Below are 13912 nucleotides of genomic sequence, written 5' to 3'. Positions count from 1 at the left end.
AAGTCATGAGGGTTGAACCCACCTCTTGTTATTGCAGCATGGTCTTCTTTGGCTCCTTCTGCCACTACTTTCTCCCTCTTAAATTTCACCCTAGACATTATGCTCTGTGGGGACGAATGGTATTGCCTGAGAACAAAGGGCCTTCATTGTCCCTGGTGCTTCCACCTATGCTGGACTTGCACATACATTTGTTCCTGTCAAGCCCTAAGCCCCTGGATTCTCATGGTAACATACAAGCAACCTAGTCACTATGTCCTCTCCAAAGATCCTCTGGGAACTCAGTTTTCTGGTGCTTCTACAGGTATGTGTTTGTGGTGTATGTGCGCTCACAAGCATGCCAAGGTGTTTGAATTAGTGTTGCTTAGACAAGTGGCCCTGTTTTCATCTGCAATATTTTGAAGGACATAAAATAGTTCTAAAACCAAGCAGGCTCGTCTCTCTTAAATGGGTTAGAAGAATTTTGTTTCCCCCAAAGGGTTAATATAATCTCTCTCTTCTTCCATGGTTCAACCACCTCAAAGCATGGAAAAGGAGCGCAGGTGTGGGCTATGCTTTGTTGATCACAATCCCTAATGCAGAGGAAGCTTTGAATATGTTTGACATAATCAGCTCACAGCCTTTGCCCGCTGTCTTTCGTAAACAGGCCGTTTTCATGTCCTTTTCATAGGATCCGACAAGCGGAAAAATAATTAATGTTGCCTCAGCCTAGCAGTGCCCTGGCTTGGATTGGGAAAGGCAGCCTGTTGCATAAAAGAGCCACTTGATTGAGCAACAGGAGAAGGCAGCATGGATCAGTTCTGCTGCAGCTTATTACAGTTCTGCAGCTGGGGAGGACAGGACTCCCACCACCGTAAAACACACTCCAACCCAGAAAGAAATCATGACACAAGAGCTTGTTCCTAGAGTGAGTGAGAGAGAGCAGGTGCCATGACATGGACAAAAAGGAGAGGGTGTAGAGGAGACCAATAAGGATGATCCTGTGCCTGGAGACCAAGCCCTGTGAGGAAAGTCTGAGGGACCTGGAGATGTTCAGCTCGAAGAAGAGGAGGCTGAGAGGGACAGGATTGCTCTCTTTAGACCTACTGCCATAGGGGCGACAGCCCAACCTTTTCCACCCATGTGAAATCAGTCAGGGTAAACCAGTAAGGCCCTCTTCACATCCAAATAGTATGTTTCCTTGGCCTCTGATGTAGGGGATGGAGAAATACTGGGAGAATAATCTTCTGAGCAAGGTGGAAAATGGAAGCCATCTTAAGTAAAAATCATAAACTAGGGTTCAGGACTACATGACTAGTTTTGAACTTCATAAATAGATGACACACCCTGAAAGCTGCCAGCTTTCTCATTCTCCTGTCTACCAAGAAGAACACAACCTTGAGCAACCACGTGGTTCCATGACGGGTTGCGTGAAACGGGCTGTACACATGGAGGGCCTAAGGGAATAGTTGCAGCCATTACAGTGAGAGATCCCCACACTTACTGCGTATAGGCCTTTGTCCTTGCCCCACTGGTTGGCAGTAGGGGGCCACTAGGACTACGACCAATGGGGACCCAGTCAGTTGGAGAGCTCCTGTAGGGGATTACTTTACCTTAAAAGCTTCTGATGCCATTCTGCCCTGCAGCCCATAGGGGTGCAGGGAGGGCAGAGGGGTAAGGAGCAGCAGGAGGTCCTCTAGCTCTGCCCCCTTGACTTGCTGTCTGAGGGAAACCTTTGCTTCTTCCCTAACCCTAACCCTAACATCTGCTGTGCATGAAGAAGGTTCCAGGTTGAGTCTACAGCAACTCCAGGTAAAACTATAAAGGGGTGGGGAATGGCAAAGACTTCTACCTGACACTCAGGAGAGCTGTGGCCTGTCTGCTTAGCCAATTCTGACCTTGAGTGTCTAAAGGTTTGGTTTGGGATAAAGTAGCTTCATGTGTTCCTACTCCATACGTTTTGCGTGTGACGACTGCCATGTGTTATTTTTGGCCAATATTTGGAATAACTAAAAACTCCTGTTTCAGACCGCATTATTGAAAAGATAAATAATGTTTTAATGTCTATATCAACCGACTGGAAAGATAATGTAAAAGAAGACAGAGTAATACTGATTTGTATTCCGCCGTTCTAATTGAGATTCAAGGCTGATTACGTGGAACAAGTCAAAGCAATCAACAGGATGCGACATGCCATAAGCAATGTAATAGAATGGGGATTGCAGACACAGAGCTGCCACAGAGCTTATTTGCCTCCAGAATATTGGCTTCTGCCCATTTGATTTTGCTTCCAAGACAGTGCAAATCAACCCTTCCGTCTGCGGCTTGCTGGCACAGGTTCAGGGCCACTCCTTCAGAACGGGAAGGATCCAACCTGCACCCCAGACAGTTTGCTTCCTCTGCTGAGGAAGATGCAATACAGCTCCTGCCATGGAACAGGATCGATAGATGAAAAGGGGCACAATCTGGCAGAAGTCCCCCTGAAACTAATGGAAGACACGCAAGAGCACGCCCAGCTCACTTCCACAGGGTATGTGCAAGAGAACTTTGCAGCCAAAGTTCCAGGACACCCCACCACCACCCATGGTTAGTGCATAGTTAGCTTTTCTAACTCAGACAAGTCATTAATTGCGAAGAAAAAGTAGTTAAGAAGTAAAAGTCACACTTTGCAATTTTTATTCCTAATATCTCCTTTAAAAACTACTGAAGACAGGCAAAAAACATTAATATGTTACCAAAAACATTTAAATAAGTACAGGTCCAAGACGATAATTTACAAATACAAACTTCTGTGAAATAAAATGTACAAAGCGGGGTATTCTATGAATGCAAAACATTGTTCTCCTGCTCAAACAGTGTCTTTGGTACCAGCGTTAGTCCGAAGGGCCCCCTCTCAGGACAAACACTGCCCTTCTGGGATGGGGCAGCCGGACGATTCAGGAGCTCGACTCTGGGAAGGCTCCCCCAGGACGTGTGGGCCTTCTGCATCCAGAGGGGCTTAGCTGCAGTGTGCAGGCCCTTGACCTGTGACCCCAGAAGGACTGTCCTCTTCTCAATGCCTGGGTGACTCTGAGGGAACGTACTCTCATGAAGCCATACTCACAGATATCCAACACACAAAGAGTGGGTGCTAAACCTCCGCCAAGGCCCACAACAGTGCACAGCACTTTTGCTGGGTGGACAATTTTGGTTTGGCACCATCTGCACAACTTGCCATGCACCAAGTCAAAGGCCAGCCCAGGATCCTTGGCAGGTGGCCAAGGGATCCACGGATCTCACAAGCCGAGCCCATGGCTCCAAGAGCAGCTTGCCCAGGAGAGGACAGGCAAAGGCATCTGGGTGGTTTTGTCATTCAAGGCACTTCGTCAGGTGGCTCTGTCTGCTGCTTTTGACACTCCAGTGCTTGTAAACAGAATCTGAACTCCATGTCTCCCCCCCCCCCCCACAGCCCCCAACATTAGACAATGTGCTTTCATGGCTAATTTTATATACTTGGTCCACTTTCTGGCAATTCGTTAAAGCTAAATCTAACTCCAACTCCAACAATAAAGAATTTAAACATCTCACAGCTCACATGGGTCTCCCTTCTAGGATTTGGTGGCACATGGGCACAATGAGAAAAACCTGTAAGCACCAGCAAATTTGTGCATTTTCCCCACCAATCATATTTCAACATTTTACTCTGGCCTGCATGGAGGAGAGAGGGACATTCCATGAGCCTGGCCACCCCCTTGCCCCTCCTGAGAGCCAGACTCCCTTCCCAGGGCCCCCTACACTTCTGTGCCCTCCCGAGCATAGATGAGGCTACTAACGGTGAAGTTGTACAAGTGGTTGTACTGACTGGCCTGGCCGCCACCGCCTGGATGCACGGGGCTGTAATAGGCATGGGTGGGACCTGAAGCCCGCTGCAGTTGCTCTGTGGGAGGGACCTCCTGTGGGGAGCTGCTGGAAGGCGTGAACCCAGCGGAGAGGCTTCTGTGATGCAGCTCACTGCCCAAAGTGCCTGTCAGGCGGCCTCCTCCGTGGCTCAGTGCGTTCATGCCGCTGAAGAAGGAGCTGAGGCAGCCGGATGCGGGCGAGACCATCCCCGGCGGAGAGGCGCTTCGGGAAGGTTCCCTCATGGAGGCAGCAGTTGGCTGCAAGTCCGGGGAGGGACTTCTCCCGCATGGCTTCCCCGGAGCAGACGTGCTGGGTGGCCGGTCCTCAGTCTTCAAAAGCCCCAAAGCTGAAGGCGGGGAGGCCACTCGAGATGCGCTGCTCTCTGGGCGCCTCTTGCGTTTGCGACGGAAGTTCCCGTTGTCAAACATTTTCTCACAGTTTGGGTCCAAGGTCCAGTAGTTCCCCTTTCCTGAACAAGGACAGAGAAAAGGGGGAGGGGGTGTTTGTTTTAAGGCATGCTTTCCACCAACAGCAGAATGACAGGCTTCCTAAATCCCAAAGTTCGTGTTTGATCTGACTGATCCCCCTCCCCTCCCCCTCCCGAAAAAAGAAGAGTCAACTGCAACTAGAGAAATGGTGGCCCAGAGAAGGGCTGCTCAGGCACAGCTCACTTTGGCAACCTTGCCCCAGCAGTCATGGAGTCATGGAGGTGGCTCTGAGCAACCGGGGACTTCCTTGGGGGGGGGGTCTCCCATTCCAGGACCACCCAGGGCTGACTAAGCTTCTGAGCACTGACAAGAGCCAGCTAAGGTGGGCCATCAGGGCCAGGGAAAAGGCAGGCAAAGGCCACTGGAGCACTCCTCGGCCTCCATCCCAATACTAACCCTGCTCAGTTCCAGAGGTCAGATGAGAAGAAGCTAGTATGGACCATCCAGGATCGTTAGCCAACTATAATCCTCAGCTGATCATTCTGCATTTTAACAAGTTAACTGAACAACTGTTCTTAGAGCATATGGCCAGAAGCTCTCTATCACCCTATCAGAAGGAAAGACCGTCCTTTGTATTTCTACTGTTCCACCAGGCCTATGACCGAGGCCAGGAAGAACTTCAAGAAGCGCCGGGCTCACCGCGGAAGCGGAAGGAAGATCCGCGTCTCCAAGAAAGATCTGGAATCCCCCCACACACCAGTTTTATTAAAGGAGCTGATGTAATATACACAGACGTTTCAATTATTATACCGTTTTTTAAATAATTGATGGTTTTAACCCATGCTTTTATCCACCCTGAGCTACCTAGAAAGGGCAGGATACAAAAATAAAGTTTAGTTTATTACTATTATACTTTAATTCCTATTATACTAAAACCAAAACAATAAACGCATGTGCCTTTAACCCATTACCCCATCAGCAAAATTGAATCATGCTTAATTAGCATCAGAGGAAAACTTGTTCTCCAGTCCTTATTATTCATTTATTTATTTCTCATATTTATATACTGCCCTCCCCTTGCAGCTCAGGGTGGTTTACATCAGTGGTCCCCAACCTTTTTATCACCGGGGACCACTCAACGCCTTTTACTGAGTCCCGGTTGGGGGGGGGTAGTTTACTCCTCTACTCTCAACCACTGCCCTAGCGCTCTCTGATCGCTATGGTAATGTTTAAACATTCCTTCAAAATAAGATACAGACACGCCACAACTATGAAGTGTGTTGTAAAGGGCTGGGGGGGATGAAGTAAAGGGCTGGGGGGGAGAAGGCGTCCTTCGGGGCCCACCTCCAATTAGTTGAAGGACCACATGTGGTCCGCGGCCCACAGGTTGGGGATCGCTAGTTTACATAGAACATGGGAGAATATAAGAACAAATACAGTATTGTTCAGTAATCATGTCAATAAAACAGCAGTAGTAATAGTGAGATCCATAACATTTGGCAGCAACATTCACCTGAGAACTATGACCCCATAAGCTGGTGAGTGCAAGAGGAGGGATGCCACTTGGAATGCACAGACAATAACAGCCTATGGCAGGATTCAAAGGAATAGCTTCAATTCACATCTCGTGTGAGGCTGGCCTCTTTCTACAAACCCATCCCCCCTCTGGGTAGCTGCTCTCTGTCTGGACATGTCACACCAGAAGGAAGCTTCTTGCTCTCCACGCGACGGTCACCTCCAGGCTGGACTTCTGTAACTCACTCTACGCAGGCCTGCCCTTAGCCTTGACCTGGAAGCTACAGCTGGTCCAAAACGCAGCGGCCAGGATCCTCACAGCGACACCGTGGAGATCCCACATCCGGCCCATCCTACATCAATTGCAATGGCTGCCAGTTGAATTCCGGATCAGACTAAAGGTTCTGGTAATTACCTTCAAGGCCATACGCAGTCAGGGCCCAGTGTACCTGAGGGATCGCCTCCCTGCCTACACCCCCCAAAGAGCCCTGCGCTCCACTGCTACCAACCAGCTAAAGGTCCCTGGCCCTAAAGAGGTCCGCCAGGTCTCAACCAGAGCCAGAGCATTCTCTGTCCTGGCTCCCACCTGGTGGAATGAGCTCCCGGAGGAGATCAGGGTCCTGACAGGATGGGATGAAATTAATTCAAAAGACATTCCATCTAAACATCCGGAAGAAGTTCCTGACAGTTCAAGCGGTTTCTCAATGGAACAGGCTTCCTCGAAAGGTGGTGGGTTCCCCATCTTTGGAAATTTTTAAACAGAGGCTGGATAGCCATCTGACGGAGAGGCTGATTCTGTGAAGGCTCAAGTTACAGTGGATGAGTGATTGGGATGTAAGTGTCCTGCACAGTGCAGGGGGCTGGACGAGATGACCCCTGAGGTCCCTTCCAACTTTATTATTCTATGATCCTATTATTCTAGCTGACTGTCTCATGGATCACCCTGGATAGATCACCCGAGATGACTTATGAGGGGTGGTATAGAAATGTGAATAAATAAATAAATAGTAGCCTCACTTTGCATAGATAGTAAAACACCAGCTAGGCTAGTCTAGTGACCTGAACTGCCATTGTAACGGAGGCATCAAGAATCACACCAAAATTCCATGACAATACAATCAAGGATCCCTGATTTGTAAAAGATGTGCTTAACAAAAATGTCATGATGCCATACTTCTACAAAATCACTAATAATATATTCATAAAGTTGGAAGGAACCTCCAGGGTCATCTAGTCCAACCCCCTGCAGCAGTGATTCTCAACCTTCTTAATGCTGGAACCCTTTAATACAGTTCCTCATGTTGTGGGGACCCCCAACGATAAAATTCTGCAAGTGTTCTTTCACAGAAATTAAACTGAAATTGACCAATGGCGTGAAGATCCATGGTTCATGATTATATATAAATTGGTATCTTTTTCTGGGGTTTCTCTGTCCCACCATGCCGATCTCGCTCTTTTCCACTGCTCCACACAGACAAACGCTCCATCTCGATTTATCCCACAAGGCTGTTGTATGGATGGCGCCCCCGGCCAAGCTATTTACCCTGCCACAACCCCCGCGAAAAGGTTGTTCACCCCCCAAAGGGGTCCCGACCCCCAGATTGAGAACCACTGCCCTGCAGAATGCAGGAAAATCCACAACTACCTGCCCACCCACAATGACCCCTGTTCCAGGCCGGGATGATGCCCCCCACAAAAAAAAATCCAGAATCCCTGGCCAGTCTGGCCTGGAGGAAATTCACCTTCTGACCCCAAAGTGGCAATCGGCATTTCCCTGGGCAGGCAAGAAGGGGCTTGAGAGCCAAGCTCAGACACAATCACTCCCCATCTGCCTAAGTGCATAAAATCAACCTCTCTGTCAGATGGCTCTCCAGCCTCTGCTTAAAAACCTCCAAAAAAGAAGAACCCACCACCTCCAGAGGAAGCCCGTTCCTCTGAGGAACTGCTTGGCCCGGAACTTCTTCCGTATGTTAAAATGAAGCTTATTTTGAATTAATTTCATCCCACTGGTTCTGGTCTAACCTTCTGGGTCCTTCAAGTACAAGTGACAGTCCTTCAAGTACTTGAGATGCCTATCCTATCACAGTCATCTTCTCTCCAGGCCAAACAGGCCTAGCTCCCTCAACCTTTCCCCATGAGCCTCAGGGGAAGGCGGTATATAAATATAAATAAATAAATATGTCGGTCTTCAAACCCCTCCCCATCTTTGTTGCCCTCCTCTGGGTTCGCTCCAGTTTGTCTACATCAGGGCTAGTCAAACTGCGGCCCTCCAGATGTCCATGGACTACAATTTCCAGGAGCCCCTGCCAGCATTCGCTGGCAGGGGCTCCTGGGAATTGTAGTCCATGGACATCTGGAGGACCGCAGTATGACTACCCCTGGTCTACATCCTTCTTCAATTGTGATGTCCAAAACTGAACACAGTACTGTGAGATCAAACAAGACCAGAGTAAAGCAGTACCATCACCTTGTGCCATCTGGACCCTATACGTCTTTTGATACAGCCCCTAATCCCGTTTGCCTTTTTAGCCACTGAGTCATACTGCTGACTCATGTTCGGTGTAGGGTCTACTAAGACTCCTAGATCCTTTTCACACATTCTACCACCAAGACAAGCCCCCCCCCCCATCCTATAGTAATGGATGTGATTTTTCCTACCTAAATGCAGAACTTTACATTTTTCATTATTGAAATTCATTTTACTTTTGTATCTATTGGTCAATGCCGGTCAATTAATGCTAGATTGATGTGATGCCTCTGCTGATACAGCCCAAGATTGAATTTGCCTTCTTTATTGCTGCATTGCACTGTCTGCTCATATTTAGCTTACAGTCCACAAGGACCCAAAGATCTCATTCGTACAATACAATCTGCAAGCATTTGAATCCCCCCTTTTGTCTACTTTGGGAGCAGTAGAATTTAGCCAATAAAGAAGAGACTTCAGGTAGAAGAAAAGAACTGGGGAAGTTTCACTGGGTAATAAAGCAACAGCTCTTCCTTTACTGCATCAACCAAAAATTAAACAGCAAATTCGTTACTCTAATTCAGGAGTAGTCAAACTGCGGCCCTCCAGATGTCCATGGACTACAATTCCCATCAGCCCCTGCCAGCATTCGCTGGCAGGGGCTTCTGGGAATTGTGGTCCATGGACATCTGGAGGGCCGCAGTTTGACTACCCCTGCTAATTGTTACTCAACTTTTTTACCCTTGAGAAACCCTTGAAACATTCTTCAGGCTTCGAGAAACCCCAGAAGCGGCGCGATCATGCAGAATAGGGTTGTGAAGCAGAGCTGTCTACATGCCCACACAGGGACCCTGCCCTTCCTACCCCCTCCAGACCCATCATTGGACATTTGGGAGGGGGGAGCAGACTGTTATAAATATATAATATAAAATGAATGAACTGCCACCCATCTGGGAAAACCTGGGACTGTCAAGAAACCCCAAGGCTTCATGAAACCCAGGTTGAGCCTCTTCAAGGATCCGCACCTTCCCTCTTGGATGTGTTAGTGTGTTCAGGGGGATGGCTTGTCCATTTTGCATTCTGCCCAACATGTTGTGTTACCAACTTCAAGTTGGGGCCCGGAGCCCTCCCAGACTACACAGATCCCTTAGGAGGAAATCGGCTGCTGTGGAAGATGCCCTCCTGAGCTCCTGCTGCCCACAAGCACCTCCAGGAACCCCCCAGGCTGGCAACCCAGCCAGCATGCCAAGTCCAGCAGAACCCCCTGAAGCCAGCAAAGGGCCCAATGCAGGGCACCAAGGAAGAGAAGGGCAAACGACACTGGCCTGAGAAGTCCCCCAACTTTGGGGGGAGCCCTGAGGCGGGGGGTTATGTTATTTTAGATGGCTTTTAGGTTACTAATTCCTTTTATTACCATTTTAAACTCATGGGGAATAATATAACTGCTATAAACAATCTTAAAAACAACAGCCCAGTGTACAGAGAGCCCTCCAAAGTTCTCTTTCATAAGAAGTTTCCAGCACTGCCCAGGACTGTGGCTCTGTGGGGCAGCCCTGTTGAGCTGGCCTTGGCCACCCTGGGCTCGGGGTCTTGTGCTGGGCTCCATTTGGAAGGCGCAGAGTTCTGCCGCTGGGCACTACAGCCTTAACTGCAGGTGTGTTGCTGCTCCTTCCTCCCGCTCCGTTTTCACTCTAGAGATTCTCTGATGGGAACTTGGTCTTGCTGAGTTGGCCCTGTCCCAGTGGCACTGGTTCTGCTGGGCAGTCCTGCACTGGTCCTGCAGCTGGGCTGGCCTTGCAAAAATGCCCCCCTTCTGTTCCCTTGCGGAGATTCTCTGGGACATTCTTCTGGGCTGTATTGCCTTACTATTCCCCCCCCCTCCCTGAACAGAAAGACAGGCTCGATTCCAATAGACTTTAACAGCTCCGTGGGTTATAATGGAGCCAAATGGACTCCGGAAACTTGGATCCTGCCAAACCTGAAACTTGCCAAACCCCATATCAATAATGGGATTCTGATGATTTGGGGATACACCAAATTGATTCAAGACTAAATCAAACTGAATTTTAAAAAACTGAATTTTTTGTGTGTGCACATCCCTATTTGCAAATTCTGCTAATGACGTGGCTTATGCATTTGGATTTTATTTCTTCCATGATAAGCGGAGGTAAGAGGCCGGAGTTAATGCACTTTTATGGAAAATTAAAAAATTATCCAAAGCTTCTTGCCAGGAATACACAATAAGGATTGTATCACTCTTTTCGCAAGCAAGGCTTAAGTCGGCTCTTGCTTCAAATCAGTTTGTAAGGTTTGCCTCCAACGAAGTATTCTGGCCAGACTGGCAATTCCCATGCACAAAGTGCCTCCTCACGGGGGCAAGAAAGACAGACGCAGCCCAAGAGCAGCTCAAAAGCTGCGCAGCAGAAAATGGCGTCATCTCAGTGCAAGAGAAAGGTCCGTCCTGCTCTTCCATGGCGGGATGCTCATTTTGTGGAGTGCATTCTCAATGTGCCGCCCAGCAGCCGTGCGCAAGAAGGGCTAAGATGGCGGCTGTACACTCACAAAGTACAGGTGGAGACAGCCCTGGGCAAGGTTCTCCTTCATCGGAGTCCCGACCAGTGGAATGAGACTGCCGTTCTGACCAGAGAGTTTTTGACTCAGCCTTCAGCCACCCAGCGGCTGCCCTTTTCAGTTTTTACCGGTGCCCATATCCTCCCTTCCTCTCTTGCCATGGACCAACAGGGACCCCACGGAAGCTGTTAGCCTCCAGTGTCCTCAAACAACCAGCCACACTCCCAAAGCACATCTGAGGACCCTGTTTGTGTCCTCTGTGCGCGGCCTGCAAACCAGCAGAACACTCAGCCGGGCCAGCCCCTCTCTTGCTCCGACGCCCCCTCCTCTCCCAAAGAGACAGGGAGCCATACTATCCTGGGAACAGGTTTCACTTCCATCACCCCATTCCCCTGGGAACGGCATTCTGAAGAGCCCTGCCAGCTCTGCCCCATGGCCTAGCCTTCCATTCCACAAAGGGGCAACGAAGCCCCGTGTCCCTGGGCAGCCCCCGAGCCACACCCCAAGGCTTCCTGCCTAAAACAGATGCGGAGAGGGTCACTGCCTCTGAAGTGGAGGCGTCTTTTAGCCACTTTTGCAAACAACCGTTGAGGACCCCACCCTTCAGAAAGAGGCGAACACACCAGGATGGGGGGGGGCAAGGAAAACGCTGGCTAGGTTTTCCTCAAGGGGTAGAATACTGGGGAAAATTGGGATAACATTGAAAAAATCCTCCTATATGCCATCTTTTAGAATAATTAACATACTCCTTGAAGCCAGGAGGTTCACATTCAAAAAGTACAATATGAGAATGTCTGAAGAGTCTTTCAATTTCTCCAACGAAAAAAACTGAATGTTGGGGGGGGGGAAATGTAATTTTAAGGTAATATTTTCTCTTTTGGGGTGAGAAAAACCTTGTCTTACAAATCATTTGACCCATTCCAAACAAACAGCATGAAGAATCTGGGGACTTTCTTAATTTGTCCAGAGAAGTTAATGTTGAAATATTTGGGGGAGCCCAGAATAAAGAGCTATTGTACAATGATAAATGAATAGCCAGACCAACAGATAACATTTTCCAGAATTGCTTTTGTTTAAATGTAAATAATTCTGACAAAATATGGCTGCAAGGCATCGAATGTTACATTATTAAACGTTTCAGCGTCTGCAGTATTATTATAAAGTTCAGCCCTTCGAATGGGAAATCCATGTACTGTGACAGCACAGCTTTCTTATGGAAGCAACTCCTTATGTCCATTAACAGGTATACTTGCAATTTTGCTTCTGCAAAACCAAGACATTTATCAATTCCCCTAATATGTCAAGGAGAACAATTGTATATGCTAATTATAGATGGTGCATTTCATCTGATTACATCAGTTCAAGAACGGTAACTTTAACAGGAAAGGATTAGATATTACAATATACCTCCAAATGTATATTTCTTTTGGGGGGGGGGGCAGAGGGAAGTTTTCTCCATGGCTCCAAAACTTCTAGAATTGTTACATCTTCCATCCTAGGCTTCCCCCCCCCCCCCCGCCCGCTTGTGGGTCCTGCTTAGTCATGCAGTCCCACCCTAAGTAGAACACCCCCCCCCCCATTTCAGTGTGTAGTTGTTGTAAAATAGGCTGATACATTTTTAATTATAGATACAAATACTTGAAGCGGGAATAATTTCGCTTGAAATTAGACCATTTCCCCTGCCCTCCATTTGTACAGATGCTCTTTACTCTGGGGCTGGACAGTCTGATTTCGGTGGCCCCAGTCCATTGACAAAGTGGCAAGTTTAAAAAGATTGTCCTAAAATGATGATTATGCATCAGTTACATATTTTACTGGCTGGTCAGAGGAACTGGATCCAAAAACCAGTTACTTACGGCCCTGGACAAATACTTAAAAGTATTTCTCGTATGGGGGAGGGGAATGCCGACGGCAGAGGTGCCCCCTGGAGGAGCTTGTTCGGGGCTGCGGTGGGGGAAGAGGATCGCTGAGGGGCGAGGCGGGGGTGGGAGGGGGGTCTGCGTAGAGACGAAATCGAACTTGCCCCTCCCGAGAAGAGGCAGCTCTGCACAATTCACTCAAATGCAAGTCTGAGGTCCCCCGGCCCGCATGCATGCCAACCGAGCGGGGGAAAGGGGGTGTCTTAAATGTGCAGGGAAGTCACGGCTCTCCCGATAGATGGCCACGGGCGCGCTGCCTGCCCCTGCCCTGCCCTCCCCAGCCCCGCCGGCGCCCGGGGCTGCCTGGCGTGCGGCGCGCCCCGTCCCCTCCCTTCCAGTCCCGTCCCGTCCCGTCCCGTCGGGGGAGCGTGGGCTACGCACCGGGGTCGTCGTCGTCGCGGGGCACCTTGCGGAAGCAGTCGTTGAGCGAGAGGTTGTGGCGGATGGAGTTCTGCCAGCCGGCCTTGCTGCGCTTGTAGAAGGGGAAGTGGTCGGCCACGTACTGGTAGATGTGGCTGAGGGTCAGGCGGCGCCCGGGCGCGCTCTGGATGGCCATGGCGATGAGCGCCGAGTACGAGTAGGGCGGCCGCACCAGCCGCAGCAGCTCCTCCGGCCCGGCCAGGCTCAGCCAGCCCAGCTCCGCCGCCCCAGCCCCCGAGCAGGAGGCCGCCCCAGCCCCCGAGGCGCCCCCGCCGCCCCCGCCGCCGCCGAAGGGCAGGAAGGGCGTCCCCGGCGCCCCGGGGGGAGCCCCGCCGCCCGGCCCGTACGGAGCGCCGCCCCACAGGTAGCCCGCCGGCCCGTAGTCGCCCAGCGCGTACGCCGCGCCCGCAGCCCTCTGCCCCGACGGCCCGGCGCCGCTGCCGCCCGCGGGCGGGTACACGCCGAAGGCTTCGCTGCAGTAGACGGCCATGGGGGGCGCCTCGCGGGCGCGGACGGGCGGCCAAGCGGCCGGGCCGCCGTCGGGGGGCTGCCGTCGGTGGCTGGCGCTCATCCCCGTCGCAGCCGCCGGCCGCCAGCCCCGCGCCCTTATAGCGCCCAACGCTCTGCCCGGGCGCCCGCGGAGGGAGGGACTTCTCGGCCGCCAGGCGCCGCCCCGCCCGACGGCCCCCCGCCCCGCCCCGCCAGGGGGCCCGATCCGGGCCCTGGATCCGCCCGGCGCG

At 50.6% G+C, this 13912-nt stretch overlaps 2 protein-coding genes across 2 annotated transcripts in view; one reads left to right on the top strand and one right to left on the bottom strand.

Annotated features, from left to right (window-relative positions):
• Positions 1-2645: 2645 nt before the first annotated feature.
• FOXI3 (forkhead box I3) lies at positions 2646-13742 on the bottom strand. The gene is made up of 2 exons (XM_077304785.1): positions 13134-13742; positions 2646-4324 (listed from the first exon to the last, which is right to left on the bottom strand). Exons 1-2 carry the CDS (start codon positions 13660-13662, stop codon positions 3747-3749), a joined length of 1107 nt encoding a protein of 368 aa, XP_077160900.1. The 5' UTR covers positions 13663-13742; the 3' UTR covers positions 2646-3746.
• SPMIP9 (sperm microtubule inner protein 9) overlaps positions 12991-13912 on the top strand; it is a 32867-nt gene continuing 31945 nt past the window's right edge. The window contains exons 1-2 of the mRNA XM_077302640.1: positions 12991-13273; positions 13375-13536. Of these exons, the coding sequence (XP_077158755.1) occupies positions 12991-13273; positions 13375-13536 (445 nt within the window). The remainder of the gene's footprint in view (positions 13274-13374; positions 13537-13912) is intronic.

This window comes from Paroedura picta, chromosome 11, assembly GCF_049243985.1.
Source record: "Paroedura picta isolate Pp20150507F chromosome 11, Ppicta_v3.0, whole genome shotgun sequence".
Taxonomy (NCBI): Eukaryota; Metazoa; Chordata; class Lepidosauria; order Squamata; family Gekkonidae; genus Paroedura; species Paroedura picta.
The sequence above is the reverse complement of the archived record's forward strand: the minus strand, read 5'-3'. Positions and strand labels throughout refer to the sequence as shown.